We start from the raw sequence: 18,935 nt of genomic DNA, 5'->3' as shown, positions 1-18,935 counted from the left end.
TCCTAAATGGTTGGGGGTGTCTATGGCACCCCCAGGGTAGGGGTAAATTTTAAATGGGGGGGGGGGGGTAATCGCCCCATTACCCCCCCCCCCTTGGACGTCTATGGTTGTAAAGCCAACAAATAGGAAAACGCTATAATAAAACTTTGGGGACTTTTTAAATTGAGAATTTCTATGCTGCTGATTGAGAAAGTCATCTGAAATGTTTTGTGAAGATTCACTAATACAAAGTAGAGAAAGTATTGGTTTAAGGTTGTATATAAAATGACAGGTGGCTGTTTTTATCTTATGTGTTAAGATTACTAAAATCTTTATATACTATAAATAAATGTGGTCTAATTCTTGCTCTACAACATATGAACAATATTGTACTTGTCCACTAATTTTCAAACATTTTTATTTTCAATAAAACTTTTAAAACAAATATGTTCGTATTTACAGTTTTTTTGTGATATTTTCTGTATCTTTTTTTGTGTAAAAATTTCGCGTTCGCAATGTTTTTTAGCATCCTGATCTTATCTTGATAAAATATACGCCAACAAAAACTATTTCTTTTTATTACAAGTAAAACAATAGGCAAAGAAATTCAACAATTCATTGAATTTTCAATTAAATATTACTTTGAATAAAATCTATCAAATTAATTCATAAAAAAACTGTTTAAAAAAATTAAATAACTACATAAAAATTATAAATATGCTCAAAAATCACATTATTAAATAAAATATTTAGAGGAGCTAAAGTCCAGTAAAAAAACTGTATATTTTTGTTAAAAAAAACTAACCTGCTTAAAAAAAAGACCAAATAAAAAATTAATCCTAAAATGTGTGTTTTAGATTTGTCTGCCTAAATATTGTAATCCTATAATGGTGTTCATATATTGTACTAAAAAACATATAAGCCATGATAACTTTTATTTAATGCTTTATAGTCGACGACATCCTTTGAAGTTAAATGACAAAACCTAATTCTGTTCAACATTCCAATTAATATTGCCGTTTTAGATATTCAAAGATACAATAATTTTATAGATAGCTATTGTTTTTAAAGCATCAAGAACCTGAGAAAATGCGGATGTTGTTTTAAAAGATTTTGTAGTTTTGGTGAGGGGTTGATACAAAGTCCTATTTTGTACCATTCAAAATTTGAAAAAAAAAGTTTATTTGGTAAAATGTTCAAAAGAAAAAATATTTTTTTAAAAAGTCAATTTAACTTTATGAATTAGTATTTTAGAGGTTATTTGCGTATTGTACTTTTTAAAACTTGCGTATATTTTCGGTCTAGATGGTATCTGTCTTCTTTGTTTTTTACGTGGAACTCAGGGAGAGAGGAGACAAAAGTCCCTAAAGTTTTATAATAACGTTTTCTTAGTCGTTGGCATTTCAACTTTTGGCACTTTTATTGAATTTTAATTGGTTGGTTTACTTAGTCGAATGCCCAAATGTTTTAACCAGAAATTGTAATCTACAGAAGGGGTAATATTGTGTTTCATCATTAGCGATGAACATCAATTTATCGGCCATTGTCTAATCCCTTTAGATTCCTGGTTTTATGTGTGTGACTAGTCAGAATATAAAGATGTCAATGTCACTGCCATTTTAATAGGACTGTATGTTCTAAAATTAATTATATTATAAGTAAATGGAAAAAGGTCCAAGAAAAAGTACAAACACATCTGAAGAAAAACTATTATTTTACGGTTTCTTTTTTGAGACATTACTGGACCAATGAAAAGTTTTCCGTTGAATAAATCATTCTCAACTCCTAGAAAATGTAAAACTGCTGAAAGGCCCAATATTTCAGATAACAAACCATTTGATTACACGGCTTTAGTCTGAAAGTCCTATCCATCAGTGAATGGTAATGAGTTATTCCAAGACATGCACACTGTCCTAACTTTTTTTCTCATGCGTCTGACATAGCCAAAAATAGTTATAGTTTTTTAATGTCCTGTTTATGACACAGTTTGTTAAAAAAAATTGGTTCCATCTCAGAGACTTTTATCAAAAATTATTATTTTCTTTTTTTAAATTTTGAATCCGAACAGTCCTTCTATGCTCTTAAAGTTATTTGAGGTGAAATAAGAAGATTATATTCCAAATGTGTTAGGACCCCTGTTTCCTTTTTAATCCCCCTCCCAATCTTTCACATTTTATCCCCCCATTAAAAGCCCTATCTTGTGTATTAATCTCCCCAATTGGTGGGTTGAAACAATCCCCCATCTTCTCTTGCCCCCTTTTATAGAAGAATTGGGGAATTTTGTATTGCATTAAGTGATTTCTAAATTAGGTCAAAATTATATTTTTAGATATTTTCAAAAGCTAACCTAAGAATTGTCCTATCGGTTTGAAACTTGTCCAAAAAGTTTTTCTTGAGCAAAACTTTAATTTAAGTAAAAAGGTCCGTAGGATATTCAGAACTTTTAAGCAATTAAAAGTATATTTGCTGTTATATTAGAACATCAATTGTTTGCTGAAATGCAAGAACGCCCAAGCTTAATGCCTTGATGTGTAGGCTATCAAATTACTTAGAATACATATATGTATATAGAGGCAGATATAAAACCAAACGTTTGACAACAATATTATATTTTTGTATACTTTATTCTCATATTTAAATATAAATAAAAAACTTAGTTTCATTTATTATTTGTATTTAGTAATTATTAGATATTATATGAATCGTATTAGAGACAGCTCTCCGCGGATATTAAAATAAAAAATAGTTTTCAATTTTAAGATATGATTTTAATATTCGTAGATAATTTCTGTAATACAATGCTGTATATGATTTAACTATGCTTAACCTAATGGTAAAATGTAAAGGGGAGATAAAAAAAAGGGGGATAGGCAGACAATGTTAGTTATATTTTTATAGAAAGAGCTTAGCCTAATAGTAACATGATCCAATAAAATATTACACGAAAGAAAGCGAAAAAAATCATAATTAAAGTTTAAAATTTTTAGAATTAAGAAAGTATCACTTATTAATCTTTGTTTAAATATTTATTTGATATGTTCTTCAATTCTTTTTTAAGAATATTTTTCTCCATCAATGATTAAAGTGCGTGTCTGAATCAATTTTCTTTTTAAAAATTCAATCAGAAGTCTTATCACAACTCCATATAAGTAGGAATTATAATAATATTTAGATCTTTAACCCATTTAAATTTTTACAAGGATATTTCTGCATAAGGTTTATAATAAAAAATGGATATAGAATATACGTGGATATATTTTCATGGAAAAATATGTCGCCAATATAAGTTGTTATCATGGACCTCATTTATTGGTCAGTTCGTTTATCCCGTAGGAGCGGAGGGGAAGGGTAAAGGGGGTGGATTGAGGTTATTTTAGCCAGTTGCGAGTATTACTATATTAGAGTATATAAAAAAACTGATGCAAAATTCAAGTAATTATATATCGACTTAAAATAGATTATTATGACAATCCGTATTAAACTTTTGTGCTATCAATATATCAACAAAAGGCTGCAGACATAATGTCAATAAAAGAATGGTAAGACAATATAGACTTTGGACGTACAGTTTCTGCCTAAATGTAGGACAGCTTCGCTCCAAAGCTCAACAAGATTTTAAACTTTTGTATCTTGAACTATTTTTAAGTATGTGTGAAACCAAATTTGGGCTCAGAATTAAAAATTTTAGCATGTGTAATGATTTTACATAGAACAGATAAAATGGACGTACATACTTAGCCTAAATGTAGAACAGCTTCGCTCCAAAGCTCAACAAGATAATAAACTTTTTTATCTTGAACTATTCTTAAGTATGTGTGAAACCAAATTTGTGCTCAGAATTAAATTCTTGAGGCTGTGTAATGGTTTTACATACAACATACCATAGATATAAAATACATGGACTGGACCAGTTTTTAAAATCATTATTTCTAGTAAAAAAAGATGTATGAGTGAATGCTTGACTGACAAGATCTCGTTAACGGCATTCCAATCTCAGTTTTATTGCATTTAGACTATTTATACATTATTTAATAATTCAGTCTTTTGTAGCTGGCAATAATTTGTTTAAAACTAGAGGCTGTGCCCCTAGCATTTAGGCACTTTGTATTTAAAGGTGAAGGAAGGGGGCTCAAAAACAGCCTGCAACTATCCAAAGACCTAGATTTAAGAATAAATAGTCTATAACCATTATGGGACCTATTTAAAGCTTCCCTGAAGAGAAGAACTTGAACGAGATCACAATGGGAAAACATAAAACCTTAGATACTTAAAGTATGGATTTAGAAGAAAAAAAATATGTAAAAAGTTTGACCTAACCAATCAGATAAGAGTAGAATAAAAGCAGAGCTGGTGGTGTATGTATAGGTTGGTGCATAGCTCCCATACAATAAAAGGCCACAATAGATTCTTATCGGTGTTCATACGTTTCCGCGCATTTTCACTTCAAATAATCCTCATTACTGTAAATGTGATCATTTACGGAAGCGTAAGGACACAATGGTTATCTAGGTGTTTCATATTCGATCGCAATAAGACAAAATAACAATTAGATTTGTTAGGGAAGCTCTTTATAGTGCCTCCTATGGCAGGCAAGTATAATTTTAATTGAACAATGGTAAGCCAGTATGACGTCATTTTTAGAGGCACTATAAAAAGCTTCGTTGTTAGGGAGTGTTGCATGATGAGAATGAAGCTTTTCGTGCTGTTGTAATAATGTGCTGTTCTAAGAACTTGCAGCATTGAAGGCACACCGATGTTTATCTGTAGTGTCCATCGGTAATGTCCATCAGTGTAGAAATACTAATATTTTACTCCTATTTCTACACCCCCAAAGATGAACTGAAAATAGTTGCCGAATGTGTACGCAGTTTCCTTGGTGTTTCCTCATCCTAGCTCAATATTTACTACTAGCTACAAATCTTCAAACTTCCTTTGAAAAAATCAAAATTTGAATGTATAAACGATTTATACATTATAAATTTGAATTTTTTAAATTTTGATTTTTTTTTGAAGTTTGAAGCTTTTTTAGCTAGTAGTAAATATTGAGTTAGGATGAGGAAACACTCAGGAAACTGCGTACACATTCGGCAACTATTTTCAGTTCATCCCCCCAAAGAATATAGATGAACAATGCTTGGTACTTTTATGTTGTACATTCTACATCTTTGTAAAAATATATAAATGTAGTTATAATATATCATCAACAATATAATCAATAATGTTATAAGAAACAATAGAGGGTTGATAATTTTATCAAAATAATGGCAGGATGATAATATGTCAGGCCTGTCCACTGTAGTTAAAAGCATAAAACCATCATAAACCATTAAAATCTTTGAAATCTAGGAATGTATGATTTTAAAACATTTCATAACGTTATGTTGTATAAAATATTAATTCTAAGTGAATGATTTTTAGTGTTCTTTCATTAAATTAAAGTTTATAAATAAAAAAGTTTTGGATTAGTAAAATCTTTTTTTTTTACATATTTTTATAAGAGGCATCTAACCAATAAAAAAGTGTAGCAATGTGTAACAAAAAATCCTTAAAAGAAAATTAAATTCTAAAGCTTGGATTCTTAAGTTTTGCTGTTTTTCAGGAATGGTATTATTGCCGTTATACGTGGACATTCAAATTAAGTTTATCATGTCAGTCTGTGTGGTAGTAACTTTTTTCACACAAAAACTTTTTTTACTTTTTTTTGTTTAACTAATTCAAATCCACTAAAACTAAAGTCACAAACAAGGAATTTTCTACGACACATTACAAACTGTCCCAATTTTGTATAACTTTTGCGGAACATGTTCTAGTTACGTCATATTTTTCTTTCCCGAAAAAGAGAAGGGGGGAAGAAAATCTCTTCAAAAGAGATGGGGAAAACCCCCTTTACTCCCATCTCTTTTTTCTTCCCCCCTTCCCTTTTTTTCTTTCCTCTTTCCCTTTTTCGGGAAAGAAAAATATGACGTAACTAGAACATGTTCCGCAAAAGTTATACAAAATTGGGACAGTTTGTAATGTGTCATTTTCTACACTTTGAAACCGCTTAATTACCGCTGCATTAAAACCGGTTCTGAACCATGCTGAAAAACCATGTGTCGCGTTATAGACCAAATATTTCTGACTTATTGACGGGTTTTAAAGATATTAGTGCTTAGATATTATTTTTTATTTAATAAGTTATCAAATCAATCAACAGTATTGAAACTTTTAACCTGCTTTTTTTTCTTTTTATTAGAAGTCCTTGTTATTAACTTAAACTGATTCCAAACTATGCTATTGTCCTATCCCTTGATCCTCATACAGGGAGGGAGGGGACATTGGGCTGTTTATTGCGCTAGTCCCCAAATATTTTTAATAACAATTTCTTTTTGGTTGGCTTTTTAAACTTTGGGGACTTTTATTGAATTTGGATTGGTTGATTAATTAAGTTGATTGAACAAATGTTTCAACCACTAATTGTAATCTACACAAGGGGTAATATTGTGTATCATCATTTTGGATGTACATCAATTTATCGGCCATTGTCTTATCCCTTTAGATCCCTGATCTTGATACCTAACTATGCTTGGAATTTTGTTCTGATGCGTGTTAACGTTCGAACTTACGAGGCTTTTAATTTAATGAATGTCCTATTTTCTGAGAAAGAGATAAATAATCAATAAAAAATCAAATTTTATGATTGTAAAGGGTTTGATTTGTCTTTCTAGGAGCAAGAATTGAAAGCAAAGTTTAATTTAGTAGGAGCGTATGGGATGGGGTAAAAGGAGTGGATGAGTTGTAATGTTATTTTAACCTGCTGCACGTTTCACTTTATCAGAGTACATGAAAATCTGGTGTAAGATCCAAGTAATAATATATCCTTTATCGGGATAAAACTTTATTTTCCATATAAACAATGCAAGAAACATTACAGAATTATTTGTCAGTTCATAAGGTCATAAGTTTATTCTTACTTGAACAAGATTAAAATACACTTGAATCCTTTTTAAAAATGGATCATTATTTGTTTTTAATAGAAATCTGCCCTTTCCTTTCATATAAAGTTTGAAGTGAGTATGTCAAAAATCAAAGATTTCAGTGTAAAATGTAAATGTCAAATTTAATTGAAATACTCTCGGTCGAGGCGTTGATTAAAAATAGTTACGTTTTTAATCCCAAGTTTCCAAAAAATTTCGTTTTGTTATTGTGTCTAAATATGTCTACGATATGTCAGCCATAACTACTTTTATTCAATAGCATATAGCCAATAATAGTTATTTATCGCATCGTATTAAAGACAGATTTCCACGGTTTTTAAACAAAAAAAATTATAAGATAAAATCAGTTTTTTAGCCCCAAGGGGCAGACGGTCTGTGATAGCAAAACTGCTAATATTTAATTAGGTATTATTTTAATATTCGTGGAAAATTATCTGTGACTTGATGTTATACATGATTATATTACTGAGAATCGGTTCTAATCCAGCAGATTTGAATCGGTTTCGAAGCTATACTAGAAAAATAATGTCTATGATATCATTTGAATATTTTTTTATGCCATAAAGTCAATTGACCTTTTCACATTTTGTTTATATTTATATTTCAAACAAAACTTAATGAAAAAATGTCCCAAAAAGTGAAGCAGATGTTTATTATTTAGGCATTTTCTCCCCTTTTTTAATTTCTTTTTACGTATTTTTAACTGTTTAAAATTTGATTAGTTTTTGTATTGAGTTATGTCTAGACTTTGTTAGTGGCTTCTACAACATAACAAATATAAACAAATTCTTAAAAGGACGCTCTTGCTCTAAATTTTCGTAGATTTTTGTCAATCTTAAACTGAGAGATTAAATGAAATTAAAAAATGCAAAGCTACTGTATAACTCACTTTGTCTGTATGTCCATAAATCAGTGATTTTCTAGGCTGCTATCTAAGATAGAATACTTATAGTTGTGGTCAATTATTTACTGTGGTTTGAAGTAAATAATTTTAATGTTGTTAATAAATGTTTTAGATAAACTAAAGTAAAGCCTAAGAGTCTGCTCTTAGGGTTAACCAAAAAGAACTACTAAGTCTACTTTTCATAAATATAAACACTATCCTTTTTATAAAATTTTGTATTAAGTTTCTTTTTCTTATTTTTATGTTCATAAAAATGTTAAAATATACAATGATACATTTTTAATTGTTAGTATGTATGACTGAAGCACGGACAAATATTTGTTATATTGTAGCTGCGCTACTAAAATTAAATCTATATATACATTGCAAGCAATCATCAGGTTTTGAAGGGATAAGACAATGCACGATAAATTGAAGTACATCTCCATCGATAATAAATAAAGTTAACCCTCCTAAAGAATACATTTATTTGTTACACCCGTAGTTTGAATCATATAAGCAACTTAATAATCCCCAACGAATAAGAAAACTTTGGGTACCAGTATACAAAATTTAGAGTTCAATGTCCCTGCCTCCCTGGCATACATACTAACATACATACATAGGTTGATTGCTCCCCGAAACAATATTAAGTTACATTTTCAATAGCACAAAATATTTGCTCTATATCAAGCATATAGGACTAGCTTGTTATGTGCTGGGTGTCCAAACAAACCAAAAACCTTAGATTCTAAAAGCATATTCATATCAGAAACCAAGGGAATAATGCATTGATGCAATGCTTTAAAATAACAAACCAACTCTAACAGTTCAAATTTAATTAAATGAATAATTGGATCATGGAAAGAAAACGAAGTAGCGGGTTTCGTCGTATCTTTACAGTAGCTTTTGACAGGTTATTTTAGGTTAGATAAATATTAATGATTTTCCGCAGGGTTAGAGACCCCCGCTGGGGCTAGACATAGGAGAAAAGTTACTGTGAATATACGACGAAACCCGCTAATTCGTTTTCCTTCCATGATCCGAATAATTAATTACTTATAATACAAGAAAGTTTGAGTTTTAAAAAAATCTTAATTAAATTTCTGAAACTTTCATTTTTCATTGCTATTTCTGGTATATTTTTTGTATATTTTGATAAACACTTTAAAAATTAAGGGGATAAAGGAAGGGGGATAGGTTAGGTTAGGCATTTGGGAATTAGGCCAATATTTGATCCAATATATGTAATAATCAGAGATAAAGGAATTTGTATAAAACAATATTTAAATGGCGAAACTCTCTTACAAATACCGCTTAGGTAGGATAAACTTTTTTTCCTAATTACTCCGAATCTGATTCTTTTCCACTGAAACAAAACCGGGTTTGAACAATACAAAAAAATCATGTATCGTATCATATTATAGACAATTTTCTACAAAATATGAAATAATGTTAATGCCTATTTAGATTACATTGAAATGCCAGAAACTAATAAAAATTCATATTCTTATCATTTTTACTTTTTCCTACACTTTTAATTGGACAAAATAGTTATGTATATTTGTACAAAGAAATAAAGAGTGATAGATAGATAGAAAATTAGAGAATAATATATAAAAAGAAAAGAGAGTGAGAGAAACTAAAAAAATATAGGGAGGGAGGGACATTGGTTTATTTGTTACACTAATCCTTAAAGTTTTATAATAATGTTTTCTTATTATTAGTTGGTTCATTAAGTTGAGCGTCTAAATGTTTTAACCACTATTTGTCATCTACAAAAGGGATGATTTGTGTATCATCATTGGTGATTTACATCAACTTATTGGCAATTGTCCTATTTCTTTAGTTACCTGATCAAAGTAGCAAGATATAGACAGATAATTTAAATATCAAGGATTGGCAGATACGTTCACTTAAAGAGTAGCTCCGCTACTAAAAATTAATTAAAAGAACGTAAAACTAAATGAAGTAGTGAAACTTGAGATGCTGAAAAAAAAATTATCTAAATCTTGATTGTTAATGAAAACTCCTCATTTCCGACAAAATTTTAAAATTAGTGATTTTTATAATTTTAATTTTAGTCAAAATAAATTTTTGGTAAATTGAAGACAAATTAATCTCTCACAAAATTTGATAAGGTAATATTTTTTGTTTTGGTTTGGGTCAAATAATAAATATTCGATTAAAAACACTTTTAATAACAATCTAAACATACACGTCTAATATTTGCAACTACAATAATAAAATTGACAAAAATAACTTTTTAAAAAATCATAGCTAAAAATATCGTACTGAATTATGAATGTTCTATTAATAAAACTTCTTAAAATCAATAGTATTTAATAGAATAGTTTAACATGCTGCATCGTATTATGGATAGTTTTCGCAGATAATAAAATAAAAAATTCAAGATTAATTACAGTTTTTTTGACTTAGCCCCGGGCCAATAAAACTAAAATGAATTCAATGTTTTTTGATTTGTTTACAATGGTACGATACAATACATGATTTTTCAGTATGGCTCAAAAGTGGTTCTAAGAACAGCGGATATTAATCAGTTTCTTAAACAGCGTTTTCTTTGAAAAAAAATCCTGCCTTCTTCTTTATATTAATTAACACGCATGTTGCAATGAATTTATTATTACTTGCATCTTACACCAAATTATCATGTACTCTACTATAGAGAAACTTGTAGCTGGCTAAATAACCTATATCCCATCCCCTGCACTCCTAAAGGATTAATGAACCAATAAATGATATCCATGTTAGCAAACTTATTTGACTGCAATTTTCCCCCGTCATAATATCCACATATTTTCTACATCCATTCCTGTTGTAGATAATAATTTGCTAATCCGCTAACTAATACAATAACACAAACAGGTGATTCTTATTGTTATATAATAACATTATCAAATGTATATATAACATTATTATAATCTTATAATCCATAATAATTAGTCAAGAATCATAATACATATGTAAGATCAAATAACCACACATAAATCATATTAAGGAATTGTATTCTTCAAAATAAAAATCAGAAAATTAAGGCGTTACAGTAGCCTTAAAAACCAATTGAAAATCTTCCACGACCTTACAATTTTATGTTCTGTTATTATGTGAATATAAGACTAATGTTTATAATGTCCTTATTAGTATATCTTTAATCTTTATACAGTAGATATAGGTTTCTAATATTAATGCTTGAAATAGGTCAAAATGTCTAAATATATATCAGAAAATCAAAGAAAAGAATTTATATGTCTTTTTATATAACTAGTTGCTCCAACCCTTGTCAAAGGAGGGTGGAGGAGGTATGGAAAATAGCATAAAGCTATCCCAACACATTTATAGAGCTTTCCTATAAAGTACATTTAAATCAGACCAGTATTTTCCTAGATCTTTAGCCAAAGACAAAAAAAAACTTACTACTTTATATTATAGGCTATTGTAAATGAATTGCGCTCATGTTATTCATTTGTTTTAGATGATATTTTCCAAATCCCTATCAATAATTTCATTGTTATGATATTTGAAACCATATCGAGAGGGATAAGAATTAGTTATAATATGTAATAATGGATAATTAATAACGTGGATATTTGTCTCAGATTCTCGCATACCCTGATAAAAAGTTTCTTCCAGATGGTTAATATAACGATACCTCCGCCGTTTATGACCCCTCCCCCCCCCCCTGACCAATATCTGAGGACTATATTAGCAACCTAAATTGGCAACAAAAATTTCCCTGTCATAATTTCCACTTATTCTATATCCATATATGTAATATCATCAATATTATATACAAGGTGTGTATTCACATCCGTCATGTGTCACATCATCAAATATATAGTGTGCTGCATATTATTCAGGGATTTAAAGGGATAAGACAATGGCCTTAAATTTATGTACATCTCCCATTATGATGCTCAAAATTACCCCTTTTGTAGATTACAATTAGCTTATTTCTTAGGGATCTAATGGGATAGGACAAGGGCCGATAAATTGATAATACATCCCATAATGATACATAAAATCAACCCTTCTGTTGATCAAAATTAGTGGTTAAACTCAACTTAATGAACTACCTAATCAAAATTATATAAAAGTCTCCAAAGTCGTCAATCCTGAGAATAATGAAATGTTATAATAAAATTTGGGGACTAATGTAATACTCATCCGAATGTCCCCTCCCTTCCTGCATTAGACAACCACTTTATTTTGGGTATCTTTGTGAGAATATGAAAAACCATGCTGAATTGAGGAGACACCATATCATTTCTTTCCATATGAATTATTATTATTTATTGGAATTAATTAGTTGATTTCTTAATAATCTAATATGTAATAATAAACAAGGATGACAACATTTATAAAGCATTTTGCACATATATAAATGAATTATTCTCTTAACAATCAAAATGATAAAAATTAAAATTTATATTTGTTGTTTTATTTATTCGTTGGCTTAAAATCTTTAGGGGCTTTTATTCTGGCAATGTAAAAACATTTTTACCAGTAATTTTAATTTATAGAAGGAGAAATTTAATTTTGTGATTGTATGTGTACTATGACTGAATTTTCGATTGTCTTATCCCTGTAGATCCCTGAATATCAACATTGCCTGTAAATTTTAAGACTATGTATAAAAATTTCAAAATTGTTTAATATTTAAATAAATTTTCCCATGGTTTTAAGAAGCCAAAAAGAGTTGAAAATAATTTTGTATATGATAATGATATAATTATCATAATTAATATTAGATTTACATAAATTAATTAATTAAACATTATCGTCCTACTTAATCTTATTATAAATATCCTTTCATTTTTAATTTATAGCTTTAGACCCCTTTATCCTTTCAGCCAGTCAAAAACAACACGCATTGGTGTTCAAAAGTTGATGGTAGGACCATTTAAAGTATGTTGGTATTTTCTTTTGCCAGTGCAGCGTTTAAAAGAGATAAAATAAAACATTTTGTCTCCATGATATTAAAATTGGTCTGAAAGTTTGCAAAATTACCCTTTCATTAGGTGGACTTTTGATTGATTGATTCATTTTCCAAGACAATTTTTATTGTATATGTCAGGGAGAGAGGGGAGGGACATTGGATTGTAAACTGGTTAATTCTGATAATCGTTCTCTCATTCGTTGGTTTAAACACTTAGAATACTTTCATTATAACTTGATTGGTTAATAAAAACTATAAACTTTTGCACCGATAATCTTAATCTTTGGAAGGGGCAGTTTTGTATATCATAATTCAGGGTGTACTTTACTAGACAAGGGGTCATTAATAAAGTTTGAAAACTTAAATTTTCCATTTTAAAAAGAAATTGCCTTCAAATGAATATTCTCACGTAGTAATTAAACAAATTTTAGATTAATTTTATTCATATATGGTTTCACTCAGTAATCGAGTAGATTAGTTAAATTCATTATTTTTTTTGTAAAAAAAGATTAATACTAAAACCTAATTATCTTTAAAATAACAAGGACGACTTTTCCCTAAGTTATTTAGCACAACACTCTTAATGATGGAATAGTTATTTCTTTCAACGTATTATAAACCGCTTTCCGCGGATATAGTATGTACAATGATAAGATTAAAACCAGGTTTTTTTAGCCCCGAGGTGCCGAAGGCACGGGCTAAAAAACTGGTTTTAATCTTATGATTGTACATTTTTATATTCGTAGAAAGCTTGATATAGTACGATGCTAAATATTGTTTTTTTTTGTATAGATGAGAACCGGTTCCTATCCACCGGATTCGAATGAATACGAGAAGTAATAAATTCAAATTTTTGAATACACCAGCCTTTATCTAATTTGTTGATTTTATGCTTATTTCCAAAAAAAAATATGACTAAATAAGACAAAATTAATTATACCAAAAAGAGTAATAGATTCTAATAAAAAAAAACGTTGCTGACAACCTGTGGCATTAGAGTAAAACTATTAAGGGGGAAGGGGTTAAATTTCTGTATGTCCCCTTCCTGAGGACCCTTGAAAATCAAGTAATAGCGTCGAGAATATTAACACAGCCAAATCGCTACAAAATAGCAGAAAGCAATTTGCAAGCAGACGAAAAAGGTCCCCAACTGAGGGATTCAGGTAGTTGTCTGGTTATTCTTCTGTATTAATAGATGTATTCCTGTTGCCACCAGAATACAAACAAAATCTTACCTGGCTAGACGGTCAACACTGCCTGACTGTTCTAACACTTCACATACACACGCTACTTGTTCCTGAGCAATACAATTCATATGGCGGTTTCCTTTACATTGCATCTGGACAACAAACCTTTAATTTACAAAAAAGCGTATTTTTATGCATATTTTAAGTTAAATTAGATTAAGTAAAATTAAGAATAGCCCCACAGGGAAAGTATCCCGTTGGAATGAACCCTACTAGATTAGGGCCCTAATCATAGACTAGAAGTGATTTTTTGTGTTCAAGAAATAGGTCTGAGTAAAGCACGATGCGATGAAACTTTACTAATGCTATTTGAACTTGTTTCGGCCTTATATTTCTTGCTTTTAAGTTTAAGAAATCCAGGCCTAGCTATTCTAACAATCAATTCTACAAAAATCATGAAACCGTTGGAAGTTAGGTGGAGGTATATCTTGTTTTTTCATTTAACTGAAGAGGGTTGGGTATGAAGGGGAGGAAAAGGGGAAGGGGGTTGTGGGGAAATTTTCCTTTAGAATTGTTTGTCAGAATATCAATCCCTTTTCCCAGGAAATCCAACAATACCTGTGTAAATCCAAATGTGGTCAAGGAAGGGGCGGGCAACGATGTATGGCTGGTTAGTGAAGGTGAGGGAGCGGACACTGGCGTTAGATTTCCGCTGGATGGCACGCCAATACCGCCACCGCCCAAAGAAGCTGCCAGGTCGCTGCTGGCGGACAGGCTGGGATAGCTGCTGCCAAAGTTGGTCAGACATTGTCCCACGCCGGTAAAGGCTGAAAAAATATGCATTGATAATAATTTTTTCCTAATTTTATATAATTTAATGGTCTTCGGCACCTCGGGGCTAACAAAACTGGTTTTAATTATATAATTTTTCTTCTAGATATCAGCGGAAATCTGTCTTTAATTCGATGCGATACAATATAAATAAGGTTTAGTGATTCTTAGTTTTTTCCCATGTTATAAATACTTTTTTTTTCAAACGCGAGACTCTTCTATCCATTTAGAAACGGGATTCATAGAACGATAAAGTACAATGTTTGAGCTATATAAAGGATCCTGTTGAGTACATATTTACACTTCTTGAATGTTCAGATAATTGTCAATATGCAATGTTTAATTGTCCCACAGTCTGATATGTTTAGTTGTGCATATGGATGTTGTCATGCCTGTTAAAAATGCTGATTACCTGACGAAAAAGCCGGATCCTGACTGGTTAATCCTGGCACAATATCAGCTGACATTTTTACACAAGCACACTCTACACTATTTATGCACTAAACTGTACACTAGTGTATAATATTTTTTTTCACTTAACTTTGCAAAGTATGTAATCTCATTCTTGGATTGTTTTATTTCATTTTCTATTAATAGTGAAGCATATTAATTTTTATGAATTGAATATGTATTTTAAAAAATATGGCTTGGCAGCCGCGCATCAACAGCGACTAAGCCTTAAATTTAAAACCGTAAAAGACTGATTTCTTTGGGATTTACAGGCGGCTGACGTAAAAATACTAGAAGAAGGCAAACATTCACTCAAGTCAACCTAAGCCCCAATATTTTTTCTTTTGAGTCATGTGTTTTTTACTAAAAGAGGGACAAAAACAAAATCTGCATTTTCCTTATTCAGTAATTTAATTTAAAAACTTTTAACAATTTAATTTCTTAATTATTTTAAAAGAACAATATTCCCATATAAATTGATAAAGAATAGATTTATGGTAAAGATAATTGAATGTAATAAAATGTCAAGTTTTATTTAATGTATTTATTATTCAAATTATTATTTGTTGATTGTTTAATCTCAATATGTGTCCAGTAGGGGGTTTCAAAATCAATTCAAATTTAAATTATTTGTTATATCCCTTAAAATAAAGATTAAAAAGCTTCCACACCAAGCAATTGATAACAATGAGAACGAAAAATAATACCCTTTTTTAATGCTTTGAAAAAAAATAAATTTTTAGAATTTATCTTGAACGATAGAAAATGTTGTAAAACTCAGAATTACTTAGTATATCCTAAGTTTTTACTTAGCATAATAATGGTAATAATCTGTAGTAGTGGCGCAAAATATGATTTAAAAAGTTTTTAAATTTTGAGACACTCTATTGTCCATATATAAAGATTATAATATTCTACATATAAAAATGTTATATTTATCAAATCAGCTACCGTAATCAGTTTAGCTAACAGGGAATTAATGGCATATGGAGAAAGTTTTACTTTTTAACTCTTTAAGATCCTTTTTTAGCTCACCTTATTAAATCTGGTATCAATGTTAGAAGTTTATTTTATTTCTCAGGGGAAAAAAGTATTTGTTGTATTAAATTAAAACTTTAAGAAGCTTCTTTAATATGTTTATCACAATATCTTAGGGGTGAATTAACCCCCCCCCCCCCCCCCACTAATAAAATATTATCCCACATTAACTTATGGCATTTTAACTAAACAAAAAAAAATTAGCTAAATTAAAGATCTGTGAAACTAAAAAATTTGAATATTTTTTTCTTTATTAATATTTGGTATAATCTAAACAAGAGTGGTCCAAATTAAATCAATCAAGAAAATGACCAAGTTGTGTTGAGAAAATGTAAATTTTATGAAAATTTTTGAAAGTGGATTAGTTTACTGAATAAATATACAATCACTTTATAAACTAAGATACTTATGAACATATGTAGCATTTTCAGGATCGTGCTTTGGGCTTCTAGCCTATAATAATTTCCATCAAATATTAAAAATTGATATACATCCCCAATGATGATACACAAAGCTACCCCTTCTGTAGATTACAATTAGTGGTTGAAATGTTTAGACACCCAACCTAATAAACCAACCAATCAAATAAAAATCCCCAATGTTGTTAAGCCAATAAGAAAACTTTATTATAAAACTTTGGGGACTATAGTGATAAACAGCCCAATGTCCACTCCCTACCTGAATTTAACCAACTTTAAGTCGAATTGTATTTAAAAGTATTAAAAAAATTAAATTAAATGGAGAGATTTTAGATTTCATAAAAAAATCATGTGAAGCCTAAGAAAGGAAAATGCTTATAAATATATATAAATCTATCAAACTTAATATAAACATTATCTTAACAAGGTTTACATTAAAAAGGGTTTAAACACATTATGGTCAAAAAATCTTCAAAGTTTAACAGCTGAATTAAATTAAAAATTAGCTCTACCATGTCGAAAATTTATGATGATGATTTAATTTTTTAACTGATAAACTTTTATTTCTTTAAACACTTTGTAATGTTAAGTTAAAGTTTAAAGTTATTGCCTAGATTTTAAAAAGATTTAAATATTGTAACAAAAGAAAAAACCTACTGATAAATCTTTAAATTCGTCTAACACTGTTTTTTTTCTTCTGAAAATTCAAAATTTTTTGGACAAAAAAGAAAATGGTCATTTTGAAAAATTAAAGATTTTGGTAATAATCTAAAAAAATATGTTTGTAAATTTTTTTAAAATAGAATCTTTCAGAAAATAAGAAAAAAAGATCATATATTTGTATTTTAAAACTAAAGAATTAACAAGAATATACAATTTTTTTAAATATTAAATCTCGTAAATTATTGGTCCGAATTGGAATTTCTCTTTAAAGAAGTTTTATAAAAACCTTAGGCTGGCATTAGACTATTTTCCTAGAAGCTAAGGTGTAGCCCCTAGTTTATAATAAAGTATTAATAGAATATAGGTTACACTGCCTAGAATTATATAAAAAAAAGTATCAAATTATAAATGTAAACAAAACTTGATATACCATATCTAATATCATTTTTTCGTCTAGAAACCTTTACTTTACTTTAATTTTTTTTAACATCACTTTTTAAAATAAATATGCTTCACAAACCTTGGTTGGTATATATTTAAGAATCCACTTTTTAATATCTATTTATATTGGTCACTGTTTTTGTTAAATAAAGTTAATGAAATATAATATTATGCCATGATTACATGGAGCGGATAGGATTCATTTCCAGATATTAAATTTATCAGAGGAGGCCTACAATATTTATTTCACTTTGATGTAATTGAATGCTGTAGGCTGTGTTTGTACAAGCTATCACATATCCATGGATATATAAAGTTCAGTGATACCTAAAACTTATACACGTAAAAGGTATCGATTATCAGAAGTTTGCAGTTGGGAGAGAAAAGAGAGAAAAGCCAGCTTTTTTTTCAAAGTTTGTGGAGGGCTGGCTGCCTAGCTGTCAGGAGAGGGTGCCGGAGGGGGGGAATAGAGTCAGCTTTTGGCAGGATTAAAATTACGGGTTCCCAACATTAACAAATACACAGGTCTCAGATTACTGGAGTGTAATACTAGACCCAGCACTAGAGAAGCAGGGGGTGTGTGTGTGCGTGTGTATGCTTGTTTGTTGAGGGGAGGGGCGGGGGGGGGGGTCAAAAATAGGCGTGGATGGTATTGCACTCTTTACCTTTAAGTCTTCCCTTTTTTGTTTATTTACTTTACCCCCAGATATTTTTTGCACCTTATATATCTTTCTGCCCTCTTCAAATCTATTTCTTGCCTTCCCTTAATGCAAATTTTTCTGTTTGGCCCCCCAATTACCCCACGATCCCTTCCCCAATACTTTTAAAAATCTTTCCCTCTTCCCTTTAAAAACACAGCGCGGCATTCCCTTCCGCGCGCGCACAAATTTCTCCGCGGCCGTGTGTTTTGAGTGTTGCATTCCGCCATTTTTTAAATTTTGCCGCTTAAAATGGGGAAGGGACTACTTGAAATCGATAGGGAAGGAAAATATGGCGGTAAATAAGAGTAGGTTTTAGCTTTCATTCCAAAGTATGGAATTTTATACAGCAAGGGATATCAAGAAAATCTTATACTAGTATTAATAAAACAAGAATCATCCAAAACTTAAT

At 29.9% G+C, this 18,935-nt stretch overlaps 1 protein-coding gene across 1 annotated transcript in view; it reads right to left on the bottom strand.

The window, feature by feature from the left end:
• Nucleotides 1-18,363, bottom strand: part of LOC145332879 (uncharacterized) — a 39,051-nt gene extending 20,688 nt beyond the window's left edge. The window contains exons 1-4 of the mRNA XM_080177972.1: nt 17,905-18,363; nt 15,227-15,401; nt 14,602-14,810; nt 14,032-14,093 (exon numbers count right to left, since the gene is read on the bottom strand). Coding sequence (XP_080034098.1) covers nt 14,032-14,093; nt 14,602-14,810; nt 15,227-15,281 — 326 coding nt within the window. The 5' untranslated portion in view covers nt 15,282-15,401; nt 17,905-18,363. The remainder of the gene's footprint in view (nt 1-14,031; nt 14,094-14,601; nt 14,811-15,226; nt 15,402-17,904) is intronic.
• Nucleotides 18,364-18,935: the final 572 nt, after the last annotated feature.

The sequence above is a fragment of the Acartia tonsa genome, chromosome 11 (genome assembly GCF_053477335.1).
Source record: "Acartia tonsa isolate MP-2025a chromosome 11, ASM5347733v1, whole genome shotgun sequence".
NCBI classification, from domain to species: Eukaryota; Metazoa; Arthropoda; class Copepoda; order Calanoida; family Acartiidae; genus Acartia; species Acartia tonsa.
Note: the sequence above shows the minus strand (reverse complement) of the source record. Positions and strands in the feature narration are given on the sequence as shown.